This window comes from Phyllobates terribilis, unplaced genomic scaffold, assembly GCF_046119375.1.
Source record: "Phyllobates terribilis strain yellow unplaced genomic scaffold, ASM4611937v1 Scaffold_2__4_contigs__length_985480577, whole genome shotgun sequence".
NCBI lineage: Eukaryota > Metazoa > Chordata > Amphibia > Anura > Dendrobatidae > Phyllobates > Phyllobates terribilis.
In genome coordinates, this window is record NW_027362762.1 from 286,170,960 (window position 1) to 286,185,249 (window position 14,290).

At 38.4% G+C, this 14,290-nt stretch overlaps 1 protein-coding gene across 1 annotated transcript in view; it reads left to right on the plus strand.

Moving 5' to 3' along the window:
• Window positions 1-202: 202 nt before the first annotated feature.
• The window catches only part of GPC6 (glypican 6), a 1,373,797-nt gene continuing 1,359,709 nt past the window's right edge, over window positions 203-14,290 (plus strand). The window contains exon 1 of the mRNA XM_073664138.1: window positions 203-844. Coding sequence (XP_073520239.1) covers window positions 592-844 — 253 coding nt within the window. The 5' untranslated portion in view covers window positions 203-591. The remainder of the gene's footprint in view (window positions 845-14,290) is intronic.

Sequence of the window (14,290 nt, forward strand, 5' to 3'; positions counted from 1 at the left end):
TTTTTTAAAAAAAGATGTGAAATGTATTTTTTATGAAACATTCACCCTGCTAATAGCAGAAATCAACTAGCTCCAATGCATTAGCTCTGTGCACTGCACTGTCCATCTCATCATTGGAGTGATTGCAGCCTATACAGAAGAAGAATGTCTGAGAATCTGATAGGCAATTATACGGCGTGCGGTGACTCCACTCCACATTTCCCTATCAGCCTTGTTCCTAGATTGAGGCAATACAATGTACAGCACGTCTCACTGTGTCTCCAGGATTTGTGCTGGCAGCTGGGTCAGGGAGCTTGTGTAGAGCAGAACTGTATGCACTATGCACAGTAGCCTGGCACAGTGTGACATCTGTAGAGCAGAACATAGAGCACAGATAGGTCACATATGTAGCACATAGTGCAGGCACAGGTTAGGATACAAGACTCTGATCCCTGCAGCATCTTACACCCAGGCTGCTCACTTCACATCTGTCTACAGAAGAAAGCAAGGATCCTGCTGCTGTTAATGAAAAGTTTTCTGCCATTTGTGAAGGGATGAGTAAAAGGGCTCTGCACCTCAATCAGCTGCACTCCTAGGGTCTTATTGGGCTGGATGACAATTCTTTCCTTTTGCAGTGCCAAAAAGAACTGGCAAGTGTTTATCTTTCTGATAAGAAGACAGAAATATTTTGGGAATTCCTTACATTGGATTATTAGACCTTACACCATGTTTTGGATCTGGGGACCTATGCTACTGTCACTTTGCGCTGGGGCTGATGTGATGGCTGGAAGCTGCAATGAGGTCAGACATGCATATAGTGCTAAGGGATTCAGCCTGGCCAATGTCCCTTACCAGGAGATATCAGGTAAGAGCAATCTTTGATCACACTCAGCCCATCAATCAATATATATCTCTGCTATGCTTGATTATTCATCCTTTGAAAAGGAACCCCTAATTGATCTATTAGTCATTTACCCTGTAATATATTTGGTTTATTTCCAGGTTTAACTTGCCATTGTTAATGCTAGATACAGGTTTGCACTTCGACATATTTATGGGTATTGAGTGTTATAAAGTATAGTCTATGCTAATTTACCATCAATGTCACTAAGTAAGGCAGCACTATTGTCAAAGCTCAGTACAGGTGTAAGTGACATGAAATGATTGGACCTGGAGCAGATAGTGTGTGCATTATTGGCTCAGGGTCTAAGACTGCATGTCATGTTAGTTAGAATGCTGGACAGTTTCTTCAAATCTTTGATGTCAATGATGAAGCAGAGAAGACACTTATTGCAAATAGACTGGGATGTCACATATCAAAATGCTACAGTGATACCCAAGAAGCCAACATCCTGCATCATTTTGGTTAGAATCATCACTTGGTTTATAATGGATATGATCTGTCGTGTTTCTTATTTCTTAAGAATGGACAAAGCACATTAATTTTCCTTTGATTTACTGCTTGTAATTCAACAGTAAAACATCACTTTTATTATTCGTGCTTTACTTAGCCATTATCACTGCAGAATTATCTGTATAATGCTTCTATTTATATTTTAAAAATATCAGTAGAAGGATATTGATTGTAGTTTGTATACTTCATATAGGGCAGCGAAATCTTAAAAGTATACTATAAGCTAAAAAGCATAATGCATCACTCTGCACATTGACAACCTACTATGTTCCGATCTGAGTGGTCTAGCCTGCTGTCTCAGAAGACTGGACCAAGGTACCAGGTTGGGTTTCCCTGATGTATTTGCTTTGTGTGTGTTCATCTCCTGATAATGCTGAATTGCACTTTGGAGAGCTGCTGTGCACTCTTTCCGTAATTAGGATAAACTTAGAGTTGCTGAAATGTGGATGTGATTTCCAGAAAGCCCTTACTATTGTGCATATGTGTCAAAGTAACCTATACAAAAAAAGAAGCATTATGTTCTCCCAATCCCTCTACATAAATGTGATAAAACTGTTGTATTAACTAATGCTTACCATATACTGAATTATGAACAGTAATGATTCCAGTTAATGAGCATACACATCAACAAATTATAAATGTTGTCAAGCTACAGTCTACTGGTTTTCAAACATGTTGTGCCTTCACTGTCTGCTGAATTTTGGGGCCTGTGCAGGCGCATAAAGAATTATAGTCTGCTTATTGCATAGGAAGGAGCATGAGCCACCATGTTGGATGACACTTGGGTTCACCTGGCAAAAGTACCAGTTTTAATGAGGCACTAACTGACAAAATTAGGGCATATTAGTATATTGTCCTGCTCAATTGCTGTGCAGTGATTGAAATCCAACTTCATTTACTTGATTGGGACTCTGCTGCAATTTACGGTACTGCCCTTGAGGTGGTGCTATGTGAAAAAGGTACTAATCGGTTCTAAGCCCCTTGGTTATAGGGATCAGTGGAGGCCCAGCAGTTGGACTCACCCAGTCAGCAAATATAACCTATCCTGGCAATATACCAGAACTTTGTGCCATAGTAATACCCCATAAACAAGTAACTTTTCATAACCATAAGGATACTTATGGCCTCTTTTAGGTCTCCGTCTGGCGAATGGAACCTAATGTACTCAATTAGTGCATATGTCACAAGCTTTACTGGTATGCATGTTAAGATTGGGTTTCTATGCTCCAATGTTTATGAGCATCAATTGTTTTATCAAGTTTTTATTGCCCTTTTTATGTGCTTGGTAAATGCATGGAAATTGCAATTAGAGAAATGTAAGCTTGATGCATTTTTTTTCAGGTCAAACATTTTTTCGATTTATTTGAAGAGTTAAACCAGGGTATCCACATAACCTATTCCAAACATATACCAATGTACAGTGAAAACAAGAGTTTTAAATTGTAATAAAGATATTCTAAAGCCACAGAAAATAACAAAGCTTAGGAAACCAACCTAAATGGACATCACAGAAGTGTTGCAAGTAAAGCAACAGACCTTTCTTCCTTCTGGACTCTTTTTAGATGATGTGAGCTTTGAAAAAGAAATGATTGCTATGTAATAATGTCCAATGGCTTCACAATCTAGAACCAACTAATTTAATAAATAATGTTGAATAAATCAGATTTTCTTCATAGCGTAGTTGGAAGCCTATAAAATAATGTAGACAACCTAAGATGCATTTTGTTTATATCAAAAAAGGTCAATAAATATTCCTCCGCCATAGAATCTTTACACACACAAACCACAGTTATAAACCTGGTTTAAGGAAGATATACAACAAAATCTAATAAAATCATTCTTTTATTTCACCAATTTAAGAAATATAATTCATGAAAATACAATAAAAGATAAGTAAAAGCAGAAACCTAAAAACATTAAAGGAGACCCTCCAAATCAATTCAGTCACATATAATGTTATCCCTAATTAATATACCTGCAAGAATTTTAATATGACTCCAGGCCCATATAAACTAGGACATCAGAACAAATTGCACTATTCCCACAAAAAATGCTCTTCATTAATATTGTGCACAGTATATAGAATACAAAGCCAAATATCATAGATAAATATCAAATACCAAAATAATTAGAGAATATTATTCATACTATAAAGTGCCAAAGTAGTTCAAGTAAATATAGTGTAATTGGGACCTAAGTATTAGATGCCTATAATAGTATCCAAATTGAGCCGGCCATTATACTTACAAAGGGTTTATTGATAGCCCCTATTGAAGAAGCATATTAGCGAAACGGCGTCGTCGGGGCAGGTTCTTCTAAGGAGACCTCCAGATACACAGGGAGCAATTTTCACTATGGTAGTCTTCCACATAGGCCAAATCTGTATATTTTAGAATTTTAACATTTTTTTAAAGAAATTGGTCAGGTCCCTCTACTGTTTTAAATGATATCCCCTATGACCTTTTAGACATTTATTCCAAAATTCTAGGATTGTGCTTATTGTTTTATGCAACTGCATATATTTGAGCAAAATCAACTTATATACAGCACATTGCTGTATGCTGATGAGCCCTGATTAGTCCGGTGAGGTGTTTGCACACTGAGACTAGGTGCATGCTAACAGTATCCACCTCCATATATAACTAACAAATAAAGTTTCACTCTTTAACGCTATAGCATGCAAACATGAAATATACAAAATTGGAATTGCATTACTGCTCTAGAAAATAGGTAATTTTCTAGAGCAGTAATGCAATTCCAATTTCATATTTTTCTTGTTTGCATACTATTGAGTTAAAGAGTGCAAATTTATTTGTTAGTTATATATGGAGGTGGCTATTCTTAGTATGCACCTGTTCACACCTGTTCTTTGTTTGGAAGTGACATTCAGTCTTTGTATACATAAGCTGTCTGACCAAGCACTCCAACCATCAGCCTATGGCGGTTTTAATCACAGCAGGATCCTACCTACCCATATAATTGTAGGCTATCAGCCCAGAAGAGGAATCACATTAGGTTAGGTTCCCAGCAAAGAGGATTGCCTTGTCATGGCTGCTGGGTATACATGAATTGGCCAACTTATGTGCTAAGTATCTTCATTTTTTCCTATTTTTTAGAGCAGTATTGCAATTCTAATTTCATATATTTTATGTTTGCATCTTATAGCACTACAGATTGTAGCTTTATTAGTTACACAGATACTAGTCCAGGTTCAGTAGCTGCAGTTATATCCGCTTTACATGATTGTCTGCGTTTTCACAGTTGGCACTCCTCCTGTCATCACCGTTCAGCTGTCACAACTGTGTTAATAGCTTGCCGATACAAAAGCAGATGCTTCGGCAAACCACTGCAGAGCAGAAGTGTGACACAGGAATAGAGATGCCAGGATGAGGACAAACTGTGAAGGAGCCAGCAGTGCACGGACTGTCAATCAACCCCTCACCGGACTAGAATACAGTGAGGTGCTGGATAGAAATTGATTTTGCTCAAATATGTGCAGTTGCATTAAACAATAAACACTATAATTAAATACCTTAATGAAGGTCTAAAGGAGGCAAATTAAAAATCAAAGCATCTGACAGGTTCCCGTTAATGACAGCAGTGTCTTCTACAAGTAAATGTGAGTTCACATTAGTGTTATGGTTTCCAATATTCTGTTCTACAATATAAAAAGAAAAACTAAATGCATAAAAGGCCTAGTTTCATGTCGGTAACCATTGGTGCCCGACAAACCCACTGAATAATAATAGTGTCCGAAGGACGGGGGGATGCAATGGCAGCTTAAAATCATCCTGTAAGCATGTGTAGTTGTAACAAGACACCTGGCTCCACAAGTGATGTAGCCTTTTAGCTGCAAAGTCAGGACTCACACCACACCAGCTGGCTAGAATCCCAGCTCCTACAGAAAGACCCCCTGTGGATCCAAACCATATGGTCTCCCTTGTTCAGACAGCTATGTTTTTATAAGGAGAATATGGACTCATTGTATGTCCTAGCTGTACACTGTGTATATATCCGATATCCACAGTACATGGCGAGCACCAGTCTGGAACTCGAACACTTGGATCTCTGGATCACCTTGTTTTAGCACATAGGTGTATGGAGATATATAGAACAGCTAGTAGAAACCAGACAGCCAAGCTGTGTTTGGTCTTAACATGTAGCAAGGGCCCAGCTGGATCCAATTGCACCATAACTGCCTCCCTAGGTCCGTCCATTAAGGAGTTATGCCCCATCTTAGTTTCTGGAGTTTCTAACTGTTACAGCTACTAGAGACAAGGGGTGGGGACTTAGATCCAGCCCAGGGGGCAGGAGGGGAGTGACAGCAAGAAGTTAAATGCTTATGTAAAGCAGGACCTAGTGCTTTTTTCCGGGGAGTTCACAATGACATATCGTGTGTCGAGAAGTCCAGGAACAGAGGGGTCTGCAAGCCTTCCATGTGGCAGCCCCTCTACAACAAGCAGGCCTTCCATCTGACTGGTAACTAACTTATATGCTGCTTATATATCTTGTCCTACCACTCTTTTATTTGCATATCTGACCATTATATATATGTATAACCACTGTGTATATAGTGTATTGTCTAGTGTGCCCTTAAGGTGATTAAATGTATAATTTAACCTTGGGCTGCTCTTTTATCTTGATACACAAATCCACACTTCCATTTATCCATTTAATTTTCCATGCTACCGGGGCTGAATTCTGGCACAATGTAATTCCCGTTAATGAACTTGGCTTATACTGAACGAGGAACTGGTGACGGTTTTACCCAGCTGATAAGGTTCTGTTTCACTAGGGCTACTAAAAAGGGCCTTTCATGGGTATGAGCAAGTGTGGTGTCATGTCAGTGACTGTGTGGGCAACAACCTCTCACCCCCTGTGCCTTCCTGGGCCCGTGTGGACAGGGGGAGTCTGTGTAAAACTGTACCAAGCTGACTTTACGTGTCCCCGAGGGGTGTGTACTTTAAAGTCGGTGCCAGTGCGGATCCGTATGACATGATCCTTGTGAAGTAATAGTGACATCAGGTGAGGTGGCGAGGTGCGGATCTATCACAGTGTCCATTAGGTTTTCTTCATGGTGTCATTTACTAGAAAAACCATTGCTGCATTAGAATTACTGCATCAATACAGATGTGAGCACAGACTAACATGTTGTTCCCTAAGCTACTTTCATGTACTGGTGTAGCTGTTATTGTATCTTTTTGAAATTTTTCTTTTGTCACGTTTTCAAAGAAATTGTCTGTTCGACTATAATATTTATATACTTGTTACATGAAATAAAGCTGCTAATAAAGGAACTTTCCGTACAAGTACCATTTTTTCTAACTTGCCACATAGGACTTTTGCAGTGTATTGGACATAGTTTGTACTTTATATTAGGTGATACAAATTGGATTGGAAAATAGGCTCACGTATCAAACAAATGCCACATGTAAGCTTGTACAGTATGGAAAATAATGGCTTTCATACAAAATATGCAAGTAAATGTCAAAAACATTTGTTTGAATCTGATGTGTGCAATGCAAACATCATAGATGAGATTAGGCCAGGTAGACAAGAGCTGGAATACAAAGATGATATAGAGAAATATAGGTTGGGTTGCCCACTTTATTACTTTAGCAACTTAGATTGATCTATTTTATGCTGCTTAAAGTCGAAGTATATAGCCCTTTGAAATAGTACAGTATGGCTACATTGACCTTTGATGGATGGAGTAGTTTCCCCACACCCTACAAAGATGGCGAAAGGAATTCAGACAGACACCAGCAACAGTTCAAGAATTTTTACTCATGAGGGGCAATTGGCTTGATAGTTACAGAGTTTCTTTAAGAGACAATAGGCTTGAACAGAGGTAGACATCCAATATTCAGTAATGAGCTGATTCTTGTGAGACTCTAGTGATTGATCAGTGACATAGAACTGCTGTCCTCTATGATTCAGCTTCAGCTAGTCTCACCTACTGTACCACTACTCTTTCTAATATAAGGCAGAAGTAATAGGCCACATTTATGAAACTGTGTAATCAATCGTAATACAGAAAAAACAATACCAATCATAATATATTAAAGCAAAATTAACCTCTTAAAGACTGGCCCATATTGGGAAAGTAGAACAAAGCATTTTTTATTTGAAGAATGAGTTATATTTAACAGTAACACCATTTTGTCATAAATATAACTTATTAACCTATTTTTACTAAAGGGATTTCCTACTACTTACCTTATACTCCTCTCCCACACCAGCTCTGTTCTAGCAATGTCAGCACCAGATCTCCCATTGCCCTCATGACATTGTTATGCCACATGAGCGCTGAAGTTCATCAGCAGCAATTGATAGGGTGCAGAGCTCACATGGCATAATAAAGTCACGAGCGCCAGGAGACCCCGCGGAGACATTGCTGAAATGGCACTAGTACAGGAGGAAAGTATAGGCTTTTCTATTTTACATTCGAGAGTAGACTATTTACAAAGGGGTTATCCCCATTTTTGACAGCTGCATTAACTCTTAATGGGGAGATGTAGAAAAAAAATGCAATTCTGCTGTTTTTTGACATTTTAAATCTTACACCAGTCACGTGCTTCGCAAATAATGTGTTTACTTTATTATGTGGGTCAGCCCGATTATGATGATATCAAATTGATATTGTTTTATGAATGTTTTATCACTTATGGAAAATAAATGCATTTGAAAAAAAAGAATTGTTTTGTGAAACCATATTTACATATACTATACATAAAGCCATAGGTTTTACAATTTTCCATCAATGGAAATGTATGAGAACTTACTTTTACATATCATGATGTAGTTTTCAGTGCTACCGTTTTCTGGTACATATGACTTTTTGATTACTTTTTTTAACACTTGCTGGGAAGTGGTATTTACAAAAGAAATAGTAGTTCTGGAATTTTTATTTGTTTAAACACTGTTCACACTTCACACTTCACAGTTTAATTAGCAGGTTGATATAATAATGACATTAGGCATTTTTTATATTTTTCTATACTTTACTATGTTTTGCTATTTTAATATAGTATTCTATAGGGGTAGATCACATTTAGTGGTACATTTTTAATGTTATGATAGAGATAGCATCTAAAAAACTGCCGTAGGCAGTATTAAAGGTGGAAGATCAGGACTCCCTGTTCTTTAAATATATTTTTAAAAGAGGAAAATTGAAAAAAAAATTATTGAACACAAAAATTTTATGATAATTACAGTAAGTATTAAATTTTATTAATTAAAAACACATTTATTGAAAATGATATTGATTTTAAAGCAGGCCCCTCAGGGGAATTAGAGCCCAATTTTATTTTATAATTTACAAGATTTTCCATTATTTGAATTACCTTATTTGTATAGTAGGTGCGGAAGTCACTTTCTTTTTTCGCTGGTGCTTTAGTTGCTCACAGTTTACCTCACGTTCCATTCTTGAAATTGAAATAAATAATTAATTGACTTCTTGGTGGTTTTGGGGTCTTGTCACTGATGAAATCTTGATGCAAGTGTTAACCCCTTTAAAGCCCAAGACGTATTAATACGTATCTGCCCCCTGGGCTTTAAGAGCCTGATACATATTAATACGTCATTGCGATCGCGCGCGCACACAGGCTTTGCGGGCGCGATCGCCGCCGGGTGTCAGCTGATTGTCACAGCTGACACCCGGTGCTATGTGCAGGGAGCGGTCCCGCACCGCTCCCGGCACATTAACCCCCACAATGCTGTGATCGAAGTCGATTGCAGCATTGCGGTGGCTAAGGGGAGGTGATCGCAATACTCACCTCCTCTTCCGGCCTCCAGCGCCATCAGCCGCGGCTTCCCGGATGTTGCCATGACGACCCGATGTCGTCATTACAACATCCGGGTCACCAGACAGCAGGAAAAATTTTTGATCATGCGCAGTGCATGACCAAACTATCTTCTCCCTGTGCAGCGCTGGCAGCCTGCATAGCTCAGGTATGGTGCTCCATTCCTGTGCTATGCAGGCTATCTGAATAACAAAAGTGCAGAAAGTGAAAAAAAAACTAAAAAATACTAATCCACCAAAAATAAAAATATAATGTACCCATCAGTAAATATTATTATGAAAAAATAAAAAACAAACAATAAAAGTACACATATTTGGTATCGCCGCGTCCAGAATGACCTGACCTATAAAACTGTGCCACTAGTTAACACCTTCAGTGAACACGGTAAAAAAAATTAATAAAAAACGTAGCAAAAAACAATGCTTTATCACCATACCGCCAAACAAAAAATGGAATAACACGCGATCAAAAAGACGAATATAAATAAAAATGGAACCGCTGAAAACGTCATCTCATCCTGCAAAAAACAAGCTGCCATACAGCTCCATCAGCCGAAAAATAAAAAAGTTATTAGCTCTCAGAATAAAGCGATGCAAAAAAAATAATTTTTTCTATAAAATTGCTTTTATTATGTAAAAGCGCCAAAACATAGAATGTGGTACCACTGTAAACATACTGATCCGAAAAATAAAGCTACCTTATCAATTTTACCACATGCGGAGCAGAATGAAAAGATAATAAAAAAAAAACAATTCCTGAATTGTTGGTTTTTGTTTATTCTTCCTCCCAAAAATCGGAATAGAAAGCGATCAAAAATGTCACGCGCCTGAAAATGGCACTAATTTAAAAACGTCAACTCATCCCGCAAAAGACAAGCCATCACATGACTCTGTCGGCCAAAATATGGAAAAATTATAGCTCTCAAAATATGGCGATGCAAAAACTAGATTTTACAAAAAAATGCATCTTTTAGTGTGTGACAGCTGTCAGTCATAAAAACCCCATATGATTCTGGTATCTCTGTCGCACCGACCCGAAGAATAATGTCGTCTAATCACTTATACCGCACGAGGAACGGCGTAAAAAATAAACTCTTGGGTTGGGGTTAGGGTTGGGCTAGGGTTAGGGTTGGGGTTGGGGCTTGGGTTGGGGCTAGGGTTGGGCTAGGGTTGGGGCTAGGGTTGGGTTAGGGTTGTGATTTTTTTCAAAAGTAAAAAAAAAGAAAAAAAAACGATATGGCAACTAGTGTTGAGCACAAGTGCTCGCTTCTTGAGTTTGCATTGGGTGCTCGGGTATGCATGGGTGCTCGAGTGACATGCTCGAGTCTCTGCCCCATATGCTTCGTGGCCAAAAAAAACCTCGCGGGGATTGCCTGCCATGCACGAGCGATCCCCGCATGTTTTTTTTGGGTGTCTAATAACCGTGAAACATGCGGGCGGGAACTCAAGCATGTCACTCGAGCACCCTTCATACATGGTGCATTCCCGAGTACCTGATGCAAACTCAAGTAGCGAGCACTTTCGCTCAAGTCTAAAGACAACTTATTCAATATGATGACCTAATGTTATCAAATTCTGTGACGTACTTCTGGGTTCAAAATGTTCACTCTACCCCTTGATAAAATCCTCGAGGGGTGTAGTTTCCAAAATGAGGTCACTTGTGGGGGGTTTCCACTATATAAGCGCATCAGGTGCTCTCCAAACGCGACATGGCATCCGCTCTCGATTTCAGCCGATTTTGCGTTCAAAAAGTCACACAGTGCTCCTTCCCTTCTGAACTCTGCTGTGCGCCCAAACATTGCATTTTCCCCACATATGGGGTATGAGCATACTCAGGAGAAATTGCACAAAAGCTTTTGGGGTCCACTTTCTCCTCTTACCCTTGTGAAAATAAAAAAATTGGGGCTAAAACATAATTTTTGTGGAAAAAGTTTGATTTTTTTATTTTCACAGCTCCATGTTAAAAATTTCTGTAAAGGATTTGGGGGTTCAGGGTGCTCACCACATATCTAGATAAGTTCCCTGAGGGGTCTAGTTTCCAAAATGCTGTCACTTGTGTAGGGTTTCCACTGTTTAGGCACATCAGTGGCTCTCCAAACGCAACTTGGCGTCCACTCATTATTCAAGCAAATTTTACATTCAAAAAGTCAAATGGCGCTCCTTCCCTTCCGAACCCTGCCATGCGCCCAAGCAGTGGTTTTCCCCCACATATGGGGTATCTGCTTACTCAGGAGAAATTGCACAACAAACTGCATGGTGCAATTTGTCCTGGTACCCTTATGAAAATGCAAAATTGGGGGCTGAAAAACATTTTTGTGGGAAAAATGTGAAAATTTTATTTTTACCGCTCAATGTTATAAACTTCTGTGAAGCACCTGGGGGTTCAAGGTGCTCACCACACATCTAGATAAGTTCCCTGAGGGGTCTAGTTTCCAAAATGGAGTCACTTGGGGGGGTTTCCACTGTTTTAGCATATCAGGGGCTCCCCAAATGCAACATGGCATCCGCTAATTATTCAAGCAAATTTTACATTCAAAAAGTCAAATGGCGTCCTTCCCTTCCAAGCCCTGCCGTGCGCCCAAGCAGTGGTTTTTCCCCACATATGAGGTATCTGCGTGCCCAGGGGAAAATGCACAACAAATTTTGGGGTCCATTTTTTCTTGTTACACCAGCGAAAATAAAAAAAATTTGGTCTAAAGTAACATTTTTGTGAAAAAGTTAAATGTTAATTTTTTTCTTCCACATTTCAAATATTCCTGTGAAGCACCTGAATGGTTAATAAAGTTCTTGAATGTGGTTTTGAGCACCTTGAGGGGTACAGTTTTTAGAATAGTGTCACTTTTTGTTATTTTCTGTCATATAGACCCCTCAAAGTGACTTCAAATATGATGTGGTCCCTAAAAAAATGGTTTTGTAAATTTTGTTGGAAAAATGAGAAATCGCTGGTCAACTTTTAACCATTATAGCTCCCTAATAAAAAAAATAAAAAAAAATTGGTTCCAAAATTGTTCTGATGTAAAGTAGAAATGTAGAAAATATTATTTATTAACTATTTTGTGTGACATATCTCTCTGATTTAAGGGCATAAAAATTCAAATTTTGAAAATTGCAAAATTTCAAAAATTTTTGCCAAATTTCCGTTTTTGTCACAAATAAACGCAAGTGATATCGAAGAAACTTTACCACAATAGTACAATATGTACAATATGTCACAAAAAAACAATCTCAGAATCAGGGGGATCCGTTGAAGCATTCCAGAGTAATGGAAAAAGTGACAGTGGTCAGAATTGTAAAAATTGGCCTGGTCATTAACGTGCAAACCACCTTGGGTTGTAAAGGGGTTAATTAAGGCCACGCAGTCAAGAAAATAAGAAAATATTTGAAGAAAATAAGTAGAATGTGAGCATTACCTTCAAGTACTGGACATTACTTTGGGTCCTATGAAGTATGCAGACCCAAGTGAATAATTAAAAACCAGGAAGAATTTGGACATAATTGAAGTTACAGCACAAGGTTCTCAAACTGTTCTTCATCAGAGTGTACACACACAAATAAAATAATATATGCATAATATAATTATCAGTGTATCTTCAGAAGTTTGGAAGTGGTCCCATTTAAACCATTGGCTTGTAGACAGCATGGCAGGAGTAAGAATACATTTAATTAACACTCCGATTCAAACGAGGTGAAAGTATGGAATAGGAAAGTTTAAAAAATGTTGCATTGTATTTCAGGCTATCAAATCTTTACTTCATAACTTGACTATTAAATTATTACTTGTCATTCTGTTTGACTGCTTTGAGGATGTAACAAAAAAATCTCAATATGTCACCCGGGAAGTTACTTTAAATACCTGCACCTGTATTTACTGTAAAAAAACATTGTGAAGTAGACTGAACTACACAATGTATGAATGCTAATTACTAGTAGATATAGATTTGTCATGTTCCATTTATACCTAACAACCATAAGATTAAAACCACCCATCTGATAATGTGTAGGTCCCCTGTATGGTGTCAAAGCAACTTTAACCCATCATGCCATGACTCCATAAAAGATTAGCAGCAGATCTTTTCAAGGGGTTGTCCAGGATTAGAAAATGGCTACTTTCTGACTACTTAAAAAATGGTAACTTTCATTAAGAAACAAGACTACCGTTGAGCATGGGCTCTCTGTGGCATTGCAGCTCAGGTCTCTTCAATTAAGCTTAGTTGAATTCACCAGGTACAACCCATGGTCAGGGGTAGCACTGTTTCTGAAATTTTCTGAAATAAAGCAGCCATGTTCTCTAGTCCTGAGCAACCCCTTTACGTCCTGTAGTTTGTGAGCTGGAGCCTTTATAGATCTGACTTCATTTTCCAGCTCATCTTACAGATGCTTAATTGAATTAAGATCTGCAGAATTTGTCATATTCTTCAAACTATTCTCAAAAATTGTTTATATGATAGCCAAGCTCTGATGCTCGTAAGCCCATTGTCAGCACTTTTCACGGTAAAGCTGGGTCAGCCTGGACACTGTGAATATTCTACAGCTACTCAGCCCTGTACTTAAATGCCCTATGCATTCAGACATTGCATCATTTTATTAGTGATATCATATTGTCAGAATATGCAATTACTTTATGATTGGTGGGGGTCCAATCTCTGAGACCTCCACTGATTGTAAAAATTAAGGAGCCAGAGCTATGGTTTAGCACAGCCATTTCTAGCTACATGACTATGCAGATAACTACAACTGGGGTTTCCAAGAGAAGGGAAAAATAGTAAAGAGGAAATAGCTCTAAACCAAATCTATGTCCACATGCATTCTTGATCATAAAGTGATAATCTAACAGTATACCATCACTTTACAAGATGGGAATAGAACTATTACTTATTCAGGAATTTGTGCTACAGTAGCTCTTCTGTGGGATCCAACCAGGTAGGCTTTCTTTTCGCTCCCCTTGCAAATCACTAAGCTTTGGATGCCCATGAACCTTTGGGACTACTTTTTGATAAGTAGTATCCACTACATACTGACTTCATCTCACAAGAGCTCACATTTTGGAGATGCTCTGACCGAGAATTCTACCAATAACAATTTGGCTCTTGACA